The sequence below is a fragment of the Acartia tonsa genome, chromosome 10 (genome assembly GCF_053477335.1).
Source record: "Acartia tonsa isolate MP-2025a chromosome 10, ASM5347733v1, whole genome shotgun sequence".
NCBI classification, from domain to species: Eukaryota; Metazoa; Arthropoda; class Copepoda; order Calanoida; family Acartiidae; genus Acartia; species Acartia tonsa.
The window spans coordinates 28,254,937-28,270,572 of NC_137269.1; the positions used below are offsets into that span (position 1 = coordinate 28,254,937).

Below are 15,636 nucleotides of genomic sequence, written 5' to 3' on the forward strand. Positions count from 1 at the left end.
CTAATTGTATAAGTCTGTTTATAGCTTAAAACCTTTCTAACTCAAGATAATATTATGTAATAAGTGTGGTTCCCTAAGAACTCAATTACCCTAGCATCACACAAGGCTTCGTAGCAAGGTTGAATTAAAAAGCTTTCGTTAAAGGATAGTCGTAATAACGTGGAAACCAATTAATCAGGGGTAAATATACCCATCTTCTACCTTAATACAAATTATATAAAGTAAAATATTTAAAAGTTTAAAAAAACATCAAATAATGTAAAAAGTAAAAAAAAAATAATTGATAAAATTTTCTTGGAGGAAGAATGTTTCAAATCCCTGTTTTTTTAAGGTTCGTGTGTGTGTGTGTTAAAATTGCGTACATCAGGGTTTTTATATTTTCCAGAATCAACCAATGATCTTTGTACAGAAAATAAACTTTAAGACGTATTATTTACCCTAGTCTAAACTTTTACGCAAATTATTTCTACGCTTTTTAAAAATTGAATTAAAGAGTATATAATCTAAAATAATAAACATTTAAATTATCATTTAAGATGCGTGCCATTGTAATAGTCAATCAAACTTAAGCAAAATAGTCAAAAAAAAGTCTTGTAAAGGGCTAAAATAAACCGTTTGTCGTCAATCTCATTTATCATATGTTCAATTGAAACAGAAAATTGCAATATCTACTTAAGGATTTTTTTGAATTTTTAAATTTGGCATAGATATTCTAAAAGTATGAAATGGCACCTTTCATATAAGCTCATATCATATCGAACCTATATTCGCCCTTTAAAATCTTCAAGATGTGGTTTTTGTTGAAGCGGAAGCAGTCCAAAGCTGTCAATGGCTACTAAATCCGCAGCTTTACAAATTTTTAAATGTGATGTAGACAAGGTGTAGTTTCAATTAAGACTAAAGTCTCTAAGATAATGGAACTGCAATCATATTAAGAAACCCTTCAAAGTTTTCTCGATGACCTGCAGGATATTAAATAGAACCTAAACTTGCGTTTGGTTCATGTAGATATTCTTTTTAAACTTCTTTATTACAGTCCTACAAATATTTGTACCACAATTAACCCAGTAAAGTTTGCTGGCATCCGCCAGAATGGTGACATTAAAAAGTTTCAGCTTCAACTTGTTTCTAATAACCATTCAAAAAGTCAATTAACCAATGCATAATATCTTTTACCAAAGGACAAAAAAATTGGTTTAATGTTGAATGATATCAAATTCTAAAAACAAATAAAGATATTTTGTTAAAATTGTGTTGACCTATAAACAAAATGTTTTGTGTATTTATCTTCAATGTATTTCTTCTTAAATGGGAAAAATACAAGATTTTTTGTTTGTGATTACTTTTTTAAAAAGAAAATACAGATGTTCTAAAAATTGGTAAACAAAATTAGTGTTTTTAAGATAAAAATAAATATTGTTTACATAAAATCTATTGTCTTTTTTGCACAATTTGTACAATGGTATAACTATTACGTATCGCTGTAATAGTATTTCCAACTTATAGAAAAATTAAAATTGTCAAGATTATAGGTTTTATAATGTTGTAGGTACTTTTTTACTCGATACAAGGAATTATAAATAGGACAATTCAATGTTTTTCTCTTTATTAAACTCTTTAACTTAGTTAGTTTTTACTTTAGGTTACGTTAGGTTAGGTTATAATCGGTACAGGGTAGTCCCTCGGGTAGAGGCCCAGCTAAGCTTTAATTATACATAAATGTTACAGGAATCTTCATGGCAATCCTAAAATTGATAAATTCTAACGTAATACGTTTGTTTCGGAACGCAATGCCTAGCCGTTCTCGAAATCTTATCTCGAAGCCTCCCGAATGACCAACATAGTGAAGTTTACGAATGTGTATTTATTACCATGAAAACAGTAAGTCTAAAACAAAAATATAAGAATTAATTACATAAAATTAATTGTTATTATTTTTTAGCATCAAGGTTGCGTGATTTTAATTTAATAAAAAATATAAATTTTCTAAAAAACTTAAAATTGGCACGAATCATATTAAATCGCATCAAAAATTGATAATTTTAGAATAAAATAATCAACATTATAAAAGTAAATATTCGTATATCAAAACTTAGCAGTTAAATGGTCTATTTGTTGAAAAATTAATGATTTAAATTTCTTCATAAAATTGTACCATTCTATGCTTATTTTCAAGAATTAAAAGATAAATTCTTACCACATATGATGTCAAACTAAGCAGGAAGGCTTATTTGAGATCTTCCACATATCAGAGCGCATGTATATTCAAGCAATACATTATTTTCATTCACGTAGCTCCTCACATGGGAAATATCAAAGGAAAAGTGCGCGTCTCTTTTGTTTGTTTACAAGCCACGCGCGGAGATAGTTAGGAATGCCACGTAACACACTCATTCTCTGGGGAATTCTGGTGTAAGGAAAAAGGGATTAATGGGTTCGAACTTGCCGGGGAATACAAGAAATACATACCGACACACACCCGTCTATTCACTGGGAATCGAACACAATACCTCATCTTTGCAACATGCGTGCAGACAGTGTCCACGAAATCACAATCTCATAACGCATAAATTACAAGAGTTTAAAATGTCATGGCCATAAGGCCTAAAATTGGTTATGGAAACTTACGTATACCACAACGACTCAAACTGCCTCAGTTACCACATAAGGACAGGAATAAGGGAATGGAAAAAGCATTCAACATTCATGAATTGCACATTTACCACTCACATATCTCATTATATCATGGCCTCATAATCTCAATAAAATTAGAATTACAGACCATGTAATTGCGAATACATGAATTAATAATCATTAGTACCTAAACTTCAATTAGGTACCTACATAATAAAATAGGTAAATGATTTTTATACTAAAAATCGCATCGATAATTAAATAATCAACTCAAACTTTTTTCATCAAAAGAAAGAAAGATTAAATAATAACATTTCTTCTACTAAATCTTTTTGCTAGAAAAGAAAAGTAAAATTGCATAAAAACTTCTCAATAATTAGAATTTTTCTCCGACAGAAAAATAATTATGCTTACATCAAAACATTCTTCAGATAAGATAAGTAAGATCCTTAAATCTAAACATGTTTTAATAAAATAGATACTTAAATCTAAATAAAATATGACTGTAAAAAAATCATCAAACTTCGGAAAATTAAAATTTCATAATTTGAAATCTTCGTGAATCAAAATTGCGTAAAATTAAAATTGCAATTGAAATATGCAAATTAAATTTACTAAAATAAAACAAAAGCTCAATGTAAGAAAAGAACTTCTCTAAATGCTGAATCTTCAATTTCTCTCTGTTTTAAGAAGAAAGCAACATATACATATTCATACAGTCATAATTAAAGGCAATCTGGGCCTCAGTTAGAATGAATCCCTCAAGATACAAACTAACAATGTTCATCAAATAATAATAAATGCCTTGTGCCAGCTATCCTGTTGGACGTTATGACTTTCCATCACATCTTTTGATCTTCAGTAGTCGTCTTGCGGAAATCTTGTTATCTGTGGCGGCGGCGTCGTCTGATAACTTGTATCTGGCAACCACGGTCCTTCCACCTGGGCGCACTTCTTGAACTCGTCCCAATTTAAATTTCTTCATCAAACTTGTGCTGTCATCAACAAGCACCACATCTCCTGGCTCAAACCTCGTTGCGGCGCCACTTGATGGACTTCAACAGCTCGGGCATGAGCTGCTCCTTGTACACCTGATGGAACTGCCTGGTCAACTCCTCCAAGTTCTCCAACCTCTTGGTAATCTTGTCCTTGCAATCGGTTTCAAACGTACAGATTGCATCATTTGTCCTGCCTCCAAGCAAATCAGCAGGTGAAATAATTCTCCAGGTGTTGACATCTTCGCCAGCAGTGGCATAAGTCAACGGTTTAGAATTCAGTACTCTAGCTGTCTCAGCACACAACAACAGTAAATCATTGAAGGTTACGGCAGCTCCGGCCAACTTCTTGTTCAATACTCGCTTGACCAGCCCAACCTGTCTCTCCACAGTGCCAACAAATGAATGTGCAGCTGTGGGCACAAGATGCCACTCAAAATGCATCCTGGTATCCTTCAAAAGTTCATCTAGAATGCGTTTAGCACCTGCAAAATTGCAACCGCGATCAGTTGTAACTCTTCTTGGCATATTGTAAAACGCCTGAAGTTTTCTCAAGCCGACCAGCACGGCTTCAGTTGAATAATCTGTCAAAACATCGATAAACACAGCCTGTGTAAATCTACAAGCTACTATCAACAACCAGACTTTGTACTTTGTCTTGGTTTTCCTGGTGCCAACGCCAGGTTTCACAACTTCTATGGGTCCAGCAAGGTCCATATGGACATGGTGAAAAGGCACCGACGGTTCCACACGATCGGGCAGGATATTAGCCATTGCGGGACTCGAACGCTTGGCATACTCAATGGAACATGCAGCACAATTCTTGACCACTTTCATAGCCTCCATGCGGCCATGTGTGATCCAAGCATACCTTCGGCTTTGAGCCAAAGCCTCCATGGCCCAGCTCATCATGAGCTTGTTGTAGTATCAGCTTGGCCAGCCTGTTGTGGCGGCTAAGCAAGACAACACCTGAGCTGTCCTTCATAACTTTCCTTGGGCCTCCAGCTGCGGCCTCAAGAGCTTCGTCACCTCTGGCGGCCATTTTAAGTATTGTAAATGTCCGAAGAGGAAAACATCCATCGTGACCCACTATGGGCCAACAAACCTGGACTTTGTGATGATACGGCTGAAGAGAATCGAACTTCCCCTTGGCGTCCATGATCATTTCCTTCTCTTGGTTGAAGGATGTCAAAAACAGGTCACAAACAGAATCCAAATAAGTGTTTGTGAAAGTATAGTTCTCATAATACCTAGAACTATCATTGTTGCTACCACCATCCTCATTTGTTGCAACACCACGTTTCTTGACAAGTAACAATTTGAATAGGTTAGCAGCCTTAAGTACTGCAGCTACAGTCCTTCTTGCCTGCTTGTAGGTCCTCCTTGCCAGCGACCTCCAGAAATCATTGTCCACCATTTGTGTGAACATGCACTTGAGCTTCGCCATCTTTGGATTAAACTGTTTTTAACCTATTTTTTTATCATATATCAAAAATATACTATGACACCAGTAGATTCAGACTGCAGAGCCCAAATTTGAATTAAGTCCCCAATAAACTTTTTTTGGGGGATTTAAAAATCAATTTTATATGTTGCTGTGATCATTTTGATGGAAGCAAAAGCATTTTTTAGTTTGGGGTTAAATTGTTTCTTACAGAACAATTTGATGTGATTCAGATTATATCAATACAATAATAAAAACTCTACTCTGTTCGATGCAAATAATTTTTTTCTAAAACAATAATTTATATAGAAGAAATTTAACATTAAAATAAAACATATTATTCTGAAGTCTGAACCAATTAGAAGCCTTGTTTCATTTAAGTTTTTTACAATTCAAAAAAGAGTGTTTTCACAAAGTGACTTATTTCCAATGTAGTTAAATAATTTTTATTTAATTAAAATGAAAAGAATGAAAACTATACACATAAAAGATAAATGCTTTTTAAAAATATTAAAAAAAAATAAGTTTGAATAATCTTATATTTTATCATATTTGTAAATGTGACAAAAAAAAATTTGTTGTATTGCGTAAACGTTTGTTGTCATCTTTCACTATTTAACCCTTTACAGCCAATTTTTTTGTGTTTTAAATAAGTGATGGAAAACAAGCACGATAAAGTTAATTCATTGATATATTGTAAAGAATTAAGTTTTTAATGAATTAATTTAGATGAAATCAAAAGGCCTAATTTTACTTTATACCAGAATACTATATATATGAAGCAAAACACTCTAAAAGCTACGAATTTTACCCTAATATAAAAAGATATTTGCTCTGATCAAAAAAGACCACAGCAACAGTAAAATTAATTTTTAAATCCCCTCAAAAAAGTTTGTTGGGGACTTAATTCAAATTTAGGCTCTGCAGTTTAATTCTACTGGTGTCATAGTATATTTTTGATATATGTTTTAAAAATAGGTTAAAAACAGTTTAAGCTCACTCTCAGGAATAGATGCGTTAACCTCATCCGCCGTTTTAACGGGCCACTGGTCCTGTTCCAGGCGCAACCAGCTTGGACCTTCCTGGTAAGTAGATCCAGGTTGTACATCCTCAATTGTACACAAACCTCGTGTAGCTAAATCCGCGATATTGTGTTGGGTAGGTACCCATCTCCAATCTTCAGGGCTCGTCAACTGTTGTATTTCAGAAACACGATGACTGTTGAAGACATTTAGCATAACACTGTCACTAGATAATTGTGCTAGGGCGCAGCTGCTATCACTAAAAAATACTTTGCCAGAGATGTCAAATGGTAGGGCTCTGACAACTGTATCCACAAGCCTTGCCAAGATTAGACAAGACAACATTTCTAACCTCGGTATAGACTCCATCTTAACTGATGCGACACGTGACTTGGCGCAACACAAAACTACATCAAATCCTCCAGCCGTTGGCCACCTCAAGTAAATAATGGCTGCATAGGCTGAGTTTGATGCATCACAGAAACCAATTACCATTGGAAGCCCCAATGGCTTATCAGGAACCATCGAACGTCTGAACGACACATTTCCAAGTGCCGCCCTGTCCTGGAGGCTGCTCACAAACTCAGACCTCAACTCTCCAGGTATGGAATCATCCCAGTCACATCCATGTATGCAAACTGAGCGTAGACATAGCTTGGATTTAAGCAACAATGGTGAAGCTAAACCCAATGGGTCGTATAATTGTTGTACGATTCTCCAAACTTCTCGTTTAGTTATCGTTTCAGGTAGACTTCTCCAGAGATCCTCCAAGTCCAGGTCCTCCAGCAACTTTCTACCTTTAATCTTTGCGCCGTGGTTGGCTCTAACAGGCAAAAACAATACATCCTGTTTTGGGTCCCAAACAATGCCCAAAACTTTTGCTCTGTCAACATCATCTCCAGAATAAATAACAGATTTAAATCTGAAATTTCCAGGTTCAATCATCTGCTCCAGCTCTCGGACCAGCTGGACAGCTTCAGGTTTACTGTTATGACCGCTTAAGTGGTCATCTACGTAGGTACAAGTCTCCAATTTTACAGAAGGAGGATCTTGATACAACACAAATTCAGATCTGAGCGGCTGCTGAACATCTCTCCACACATCTTGATTGGCTACAACATCAGAACCTTTAATCTTCTCAGATCCATAAACATCATGAACATCCTGCAGGGATTTTCCACCAAAAATACGACCAGTGAGTCTGAGGGCGGTCACGGCCATATCGCCTGCGAGGGCCTCACCAAAATTAACAGTTTTGGTGAGGTAAACCTCCGGCTCTCCATCAACTGTATCAGCAAAAAATACGCGTTTCAGCTGAGAATCTTCATAGGTAGCTAACAAACTATTATAAAACTTCTGGATATCAGCCACAAGCGCACACTTGTAGCTTCTGAACCGAATAAGATTGTGCATCAGGGAATATAATGGAACTGGCCCATCCATCATAATACTGTTGAGACTCATCCCCTTGCAACAGAGGCTGCTGTTGGCGCATATCCTCAACGGCGTGGAAATACTTTCTTTATATGCACACACCAGGCTCGAATAATAAACAGGCCCAGTATAAGACAGATCTTCTGGCGATGCTTTAACGTAAACACCACGAGAAACAGCTTCATTAAACACTTGGCAGAAAGTATCATATTCACCTTTTTTGACCATTCTCTGCCGGTCACGCAGCGCAATCTTGTACGCCTGCTCCGAATTATCAAACAACACACTTGGCGGCGTCTTATAAGGATATGAAGCCGTCCAGATACGGCTCTCAAGATCCAGCGTCAAACCTTCTTCAATCAGCTGCCGCTTGCGCACGTCCAAGGCGGACTGCCCGGCGGCAATGGCAGCGCAATGGCGGCAGTTCCTACAGCCGCTGCACATTGATGGCGGCTGTATTCCCAGACTCTCCGTGGAAAGGAACTCCATCTTGCTGACCTCTAGCTTAGTAGCTTTACAAGCGACAGGATTAGCAACAGTCCTGCCGTCTGCAGACACAACTAGATAACCTGTACCAAATAAGCTTCTGTACAGTCTAGAATCACCAACCATTTTATCTGCACACGGGAACATAGCTGGTGTCAGGTGCCCAATAAGAACATCTATCTTACCATCAACCATAGAGAAATTATCAGGCTTCATATCGAAAATCTCGGCGGCGGCTGCAGGATCAATAGAACGTAACCCTTCGTTAGTACCAATGCTGGGCACTACCGCCGCCTCCAGAATATGGCAATTCCGGTTGCGGTCAACCAAGCAGATTTTAACCGTAGGACATGCTTGGCTCTTTCCATCCGCCAAAGAAATAGTAGCTGTGCGACCAGTTGATGGCAACTCTAACTTCTTGGCGATACTTCTAGAAATTAGTGTGAGATTTGCTCCAGAATCCCACATCGCGTTGATGGTGACTTGGCGTTTGTCAGCCGCCACGGCTGGGAGCTGCTGCAACATCAGCATATAATTGTTCTTGCTGAACAACTGTGATTCATAAACTGCCGCAACTTGTCCACCAGCAACAGATTCGTGTAACAATGAATTATGAGGCTGGTTGCAGCTGTCTATGGTACAGCTGCCAAGTCTCTCGGCCTTAGGACAATCAGCAACCCTGTGTCCCCTTTGGAGGCAGACAGGCACCGATCTTCTTGATAAAGTTTTTACGTTCAGGAACAGACAGATCCCTAAACTTGGAACACTTAAACAACAAGTGTTCAGAACTGCAACCTTCTGACGGGCAAGGCTGTTTCTTCTTGGTCTTTGCTGGAGATCCAGGTTTACCTACGGCTGTAGCTGCTGCCGCAGGATTACCCTTCTTCTTAGAGGGGGTGTCCATATCAGTTGAGCACCGCATTAAAATAGCGCCCCTCTGCTCTTCGATAATCTGCATCAACTTTGGCACATTTGGGGTGTCCATGGAGCCCAATGCCAAATTAAGCTTGTCTTGAAAGTCTCAAGGAAGTTTCTTGGATAACATCTCCAGGAGGATCACGGTCAACCACTGGCTGGTGGTAACCTCATCATCTTCATCATCTTTAGTCAGCTGCTCCAGCTGGCTAACTGCACCACCGAACTCTGCTAACACAGTCACAATCTGGTTGGAGTCCGACGGCTTAGACTTTTTCTCCCATTGGTTGAAAAGGCAGAGCATTTGACGTGTCTTAGACTTGAAACGCGAGTCAAGGTAAGCCCACTGAGATTCATGCGATTGAATCTGAGTTAATTGGAGTCTCAGCTCTTTATTTTTACAGACCTTCTCACTGCTCAACAATAACTGCAAATACGACGGGTCCTGTCCTACAGTAAGCTTTTTAAAATTATCCTTAAAACTTAATTAAGATGCTTCCTGGTCGTCGAATGAGGGGAGAAGCCGCTCGTCAACACGATTCATATATCCTGGCGTGAACATAGAACCGGTGGCAAACTGTGGTGTGCCAAACGGTGACACAAATGGCGATGCTGCTGGGGCACCCGCCGTCGTCGTGGGTGGCTTCACAGGTTCAAGCTTAACCTCAGCCAATTGTTTCATCAATGCAGACAAAGTGTTTATAATTGGATCGGGCAAGGGAAAATATGACCCTTTAATAACTTTCACGATCTTCAAGCATCGATCATATAGATCAGCCTGATGGTTAGGCAAATTATCACCAACTAAATCAACAACACTTTGAATGTCACTAAGCTCTTCTATAGCATCAAGAGCATCCTTCAAGGCACTATAGTCTTTTTGCACAGTAACTATATCAGAATAAATGTCACTAAACTCATCAAGCTCTTGGATTCTCAAACCAAGCTTGCTAAAACCGTCCATGATGCTGTCAAACGTTTCGAACTTGTCGTGGACAAGGATTGACTCCTTAGTGAGATGTCTAACATCAAGTTCTGAAGTATCACTGACCAACTTCATCACTCTACTTAGCTCACTGGTTAGGGCATCAACGGCTGGGCGCAGCCGCTTTCTCAATTGATCACCTTTATTCTTTTTAGGACCCATGATTGTCACTAAAGTTAACTGTACTGATTATGACTATAATAATGTGTGGTAAGGTATCACAACCAACACATTCACAAAACTTCACAGATTCTTCTTAGCTGCATCTGTTCTGTCTTGTTTTCATTGTTTCGGAACGCAATGCCTAGCCGTTCTCGAAATCTTATCTCGAAGCCTCCCGAATGACCAACATAGTGAAGTTTACGAATGTGTATTTATTACCATGAAAACAGTAAGTCTAAAACAAAAATATAAGAATTAATTACATAAAATTAATTGTTATTATTTTTTTGCATCAAGGTTGCGTGATTTTAATTTAATAAAAAATATAAATTTTCTAAAAAACTTAAAATTGGCACGAATCATATTAAATCGCATCAAAAATTGATAATTTTAGAATAAAATAATCAACATTATAAAAGTAAATATTCGTATATCAAAACTTAGCAGTTAAATGGTCTATTTGTTGAAAAATTAATGATTTAAATTTCTTCATAAAATTGTACCATTCTATGCTTATTTTCAAGAATTAAAAGATAAATTCTTACCACATATGATGTCAAACTAAGCAGGAAGGCTTATTTGAGATCTTCCACATATCAGAGCGCATGTATATTCAAGCAATACATTATTTTCATTCACGTAGCTCCTCACATGGGAAATATCAAAGGAAAAGTGCGCGTCTCTTTTGTTTGTTTACAAGCCACGCGCGGAGATAGTTAGGAATGCCACGTAACACACTCATTCTCTGGGGAATTCTGGTGTAAGGAAAAAGGGATTAATGGGTTCGAACTTGCCGGGGAATACAAGAAATACATACCGACACAACGTTAAAACAGATAGACAGGCGTATGAACCTACCATATTTTAGAAAAGTTTTGCTTTTCCAAATTTATAGATTTTTATAGTTGTGTTGTGCTTTTAGTACATTTGAAAGCTAGATATACCTTTTTGTTTTCTGGCTGGGGAAACCGACGCATTTCTACTGGCAGCATTGGATGCAACCTGAAAAAAAAACATAAAAAATACATTAAATTACATGAAGAAAATACCTAAAGATCAAACTTAATAAAAATAAATGGAATTTAGTGTAAAAACAGCCAAATTTCCACTCACTTACTGGAGCAAAATAAATCTTTTGTCCCGTCTTTGCCCCTCTGTGCCTTGTAGAAATAATATTTGTGTTGGAGATAAGGGACAATGTGCTGTTTTATTACACTGGAACCCAAAGTTTTATAACCACGTTATCATAGTCGTTGATTTAAAACCTTGGGGACTTTTACTGAATTTTGATTAGAAAGTTCAAACGTTTCAACCAATGATTTTAATCTACAGAAGATGTAATCTTGCAATCCTAATTGGGATGTATATCAATTTGACGTCCATGATATTATCTCTAAATATCCCTGGATCAAATTAGGAATATTCACGTTTCTATATATGTACGTTATTAATCCTTATATTTTTGAGCGTATAGTCCTTCCATAACAATATTCATGCTAGCATGGACACAGGGATAGGTAATGGTTGTTTGTTTGGATGATTAGGATCAATACAAAGCATACATCATCTTCCAGGACCTACAAGGGGGGGGAGGGGAAAAGAGATGATGACCGCCCCTTCCCCCCCCCCCCCTTTAAAAGAAAAAATTTTTTTTTTTGAAAAATATGACAGTTACTCCAGACATTTTTGCGCCTATTTTGGGCCAAGGCTTTCACCTACTCAAACTGTTGTGCATCTGTCATAGAAGCAGTAGGAACTATTTTTAACATCTTTAGTTATGACAGGGTTTTAGGCTGAGACTTGAACCTATCAACTCCCCGACGACAAGTCATTATCATCCCTCTTAATAAATTTCATAAACCAATGGCATAATTTCAAGTACAAGAATTTGAAATATTCATTTATCCTTTTAATCCTAGTTGTGTTGTCCAAAAATATGTCATTAACATATTCACAAAATATTATTCAAGAATTTTATGTGAACCAAAACCAGCTAAATATATCTGCGTTATTTTCATAATCTTATTTTTAACTAGCGACTTAGTCCTTCGTGGCGTGCACAGCGATTAACCAAGGGTTTATGAACTATTAGGGGGTAGAAAGGGGAAGTTGTATCATCCCAATTTTATTTTTTGGGGGGGATAACCTCTTTCAACCCCCTACTAACTGCCACTGTTCTAGAGGCTTAATGCAAGTTAGAAGAGATAGGTTGGGAAAGGGTACTTAACCGACGACATTGATAATGTTTAGTTATAGAATTAAAAGTTATTGAAGGGCGAAATTGTATCTTTGACTTAGGGACTTGCTTGTACAGGAACAGTAGGTAAATTTATAAAATAGTCTAACCCAATCAGCTCAGTGATTTGCGAGATTTTATCATTCTTTATATGCTATAGATCAATGGCTTCTCCTCTAGCCTCTTAGGGAGAGAGAGTTTAACCTCCCTCTCTATTAATTTTTGTTACAAAAAATGATAAGAAAAAGGCTGGATTTAGGATCTCAGGCCAAAAAGACATCCTATTACTTTAGTATATGTATAGGTGAGAATGAGATGTAATTCACTGTCTGTTTAAGAAACATCTAAAATTATATAAACATATGTAATAAAAATGAAGTGACTTATGTAACTCTTAAAAACATGATTATAATTACATGAAAGTTTTTTTTATATATAAATTGTTTATGTCGAAGGCACCGGCTAAAAAACTGGTTTTAATCTTATTATTGTACATTTTTATATTCGTAGAAAGCTGGATATAATACGATGCTAGACATAGTTTTTTCGTAGGGATGAGAACCGGTTCCTATCCACCGGATTCGAATGAATACGAGAATAGTTATTTCTCGTATCGTATTATAAACGGCTTTCCGCGGATATAGAATGTACAATTATAAGATTAAAACTAGTTTTTTAGCCCCGTGGTGCCGAAGGCACCGGCTAAAAAAACTAGTTTTAATCTTATGATTGTATATTTCTATATTCGTAGAAAACTGGATATAATACGATGCTAGACATAGTTTTTTCGTATTCATGAGAACCGGTTCCTATCCACCGGATTCGAATGAATACGAGAAAAGTTCTTACCATATTTCCAGATTTATGTGCCTGTGTCGTATCTACATATTTGAAATTAATAATCTTATAATTGTTTGTAATTTTCTATGCCTTTTATCGATTGTTTTTTTAATATCCAGTGGGGGGGGGGGGTAACCTGGTTAACATACAGAGGAAGGGATACGGCATTTGTTCAACTTTACAAATGTCATGTGACATTAAACCAATTCTTTACGATCATGACAACGCTGCGAAACATCCTTCAGACAATCAACCATTTGATTACACGCAATTTAACTTGAAGTCCTAACTGGCAATGAGTTTTCCTTTTTGATTCATCACAATTTGGTGAACATTAATTTATCATATATTGTCCTATCTCTTTATCCCTGTGTATTGGTAAATTTTAAGATTAAATGCCTAGGTTAGGTTTAACAGATGCCATGGGAACTGTATCTCTGGATTTGGTTCGACTTCTCTCTAAAAAAAAGGATAATTATATCCACAAATAACGCAGCAAAAAACGTAAATTTTTGGCGAAAAAATGGTGAAAAAAATTGATACTGGCTTAAAGTTTTACCCCACTCACTAAATTAATTATGTAATTTTTTTTTATAAATTATAAGTTTGACAGTACTAAAGGTGACCTCAGTGGCCTCTAGAAGCGCTCTCTTTAGTTTAGTATGCCGTAATATCTTTACGATTTTGTTCAGATATTTATTAATGACCTGTGTTTGAAGATTTATTTATTTCACTTGTAGCCTCATTAAGTGTGGCTGTGGATGGTCGTTCCTCGTTGTCATGGGTATCCTAATTTTAAATACAAGGATCATAACGTCCAAAAACTATCAAAAAATAATTGGTCAAACTTTGTTATATAAAGTTACTCATTATACTTGGTCCTTAATCATTCTAGGAATAACCAATTGAAAAAAATATAAGATATCTAAAATAAAGTTCAACATTGGTGTAGAGATGTCCAGATAAAATATAATCCCCCCTCCCAAATAAAATCGTAATGTATTCACATAGGTATTTAGGGGAAGATTAATTTTAAGTCTTAAAATTCATTAGCGAATTAAAGTTAGTTAGATTTAAACAAAGCATTCGACTCATGAAACAAATTATTTAAATTCTTAAAACTTTAATTGCTTGAAATAAACGATAAAAGTCTAGAAAGTAATCTTTATTACTCTTTTAATTATCAAAGTTTAGAATACAAGAATGATTCCTTCTAATATTAAGAAAGCTTTAGATTAAATTGTTTAAAAACAATGTATCAAAAACTTTTATTTATATTGTTAAGGTTTAGAAGCTATATTTTTAATTTGTTATGAACATTTTTTTTATATTTTAAAGGAATATAGCTATAGGTCAATGAATTAAGAAAATATTTGGTGCTTACATATAAAAATTTTTGTTTGTTGATTCATCATTTAATTTTCTTTAACAGTTATAGAACATGACAATTCATTGGTGCACTTCCAAACCAAACAATTATACAATATCTCCGCTGTCATGAAGTTGAAGGACAAAATTTAAATACTTACTCCATTGACACCATTTTCTTGCTTCTTAGCCGGGCTTTGGTGAGATTCTAAATAGAATAAGAAAAGGATGATAAAATTCATAAAAGGAAAGATCAATAAATCAGGCAGTCTGACAAAGAACTTTAACACAGAATGCTCAAAAAGCACATACTTACATTTTGAGACTTGATTATAGAACTGTAACGCTTATATTACTCAGGGGCTGCTATTCAGTCAATTAATTTCATTAAAAAATGTCAAAAAATAAATAATTTAGTGGCGTAGAGTTGGCGCAAAACTTGTTTTTTATATAACTGAAGGGAAGTGGGTAAGAAGGGGGGATAAAATAGGGAAGGGGTTGTGGGAAAATTTTTACAATTGTTTGTCAGAATCACATTCCCTTTTTTCTGATATCACTGTTCTTAATCGTCAGATGAATCAACATTCAAATCTTGTAAATAAAATAATGTAGCCAAAAGCTTCTTAACGAGTGAATAAAAGGACAGGCTTTCTTGCAAATTGTACTTAAGTGTTACAGAATCATCAAGCAAAAATTAAATTCTATGAAACGATTCTAACAGTAAATGAAAGATTAGTTTTATCTGTCATGGACGTACAAACCGACGTTAAATGTAGAACAGCTTTCCTTAAATTTAAGTTAATATCAAATAAGTTAAGCACAGAAAAAAAAACTATCTAACAATATTTTTATCCAAGTAAAATATTCATTATCTAATCATTAAGAAAGCTTTAATGCGTAGTAAAATTTTTAAAAAGTCTAAATAAATAAAAGTGGTATTAATAAACAAAAGACTTTAAAAGCTTACATAAATTTTAGGTCTTTTTTTTCTTAATATTGTATTCATTATCAATGAATAAAAGTTTTATAAATTTAAGATTTGATAATGAAATATCAAATGCTCTAAAATTAGGACAAAGCATGTACAAATTTGGTGTCATAAAGTTTTTCATACA

At 35.6% G+C, this 15,636-nt stretch overlaps 1 protein-coding gene across 1 annotated transcript in view; it reads right to left on the reverse strand.

The window, feature by feature from the left end:
- The window catches only part of LOC145330743 (uncharacterized), a 43,412-nt gene that overhangs the window by 13,533 nt on the left and 14,243 nt on the right, over window positions 1–15,636 (reverse strand). The window contains exons 5-9 of the mRNA XM_080175407.1: window positions 14,683–14,729; window positions 13,861–13,942; window positions 13,553–13,612; window positions 13,163–13,194; window positions 11,022–11,079 (exon numbers count right to left, since the gene is read on the reverse strand). Of these exons, the coding sequence (XP_080031533.1) occupies window positions 11,022–11,079; window positions 13,163–13,194; window positions 13,553–13,612; window positions 13,861–13,942; window positions 14,683–14,729 (279 nt within the window). The remainder of the gene's footprint in view (window positions 1–11,021; window positions 11,080–13,162; window positions 13,195–13,552; window positions 13,613–13,860; window positions 13,943–14,682; window positions 14,730–15,636) is intronic.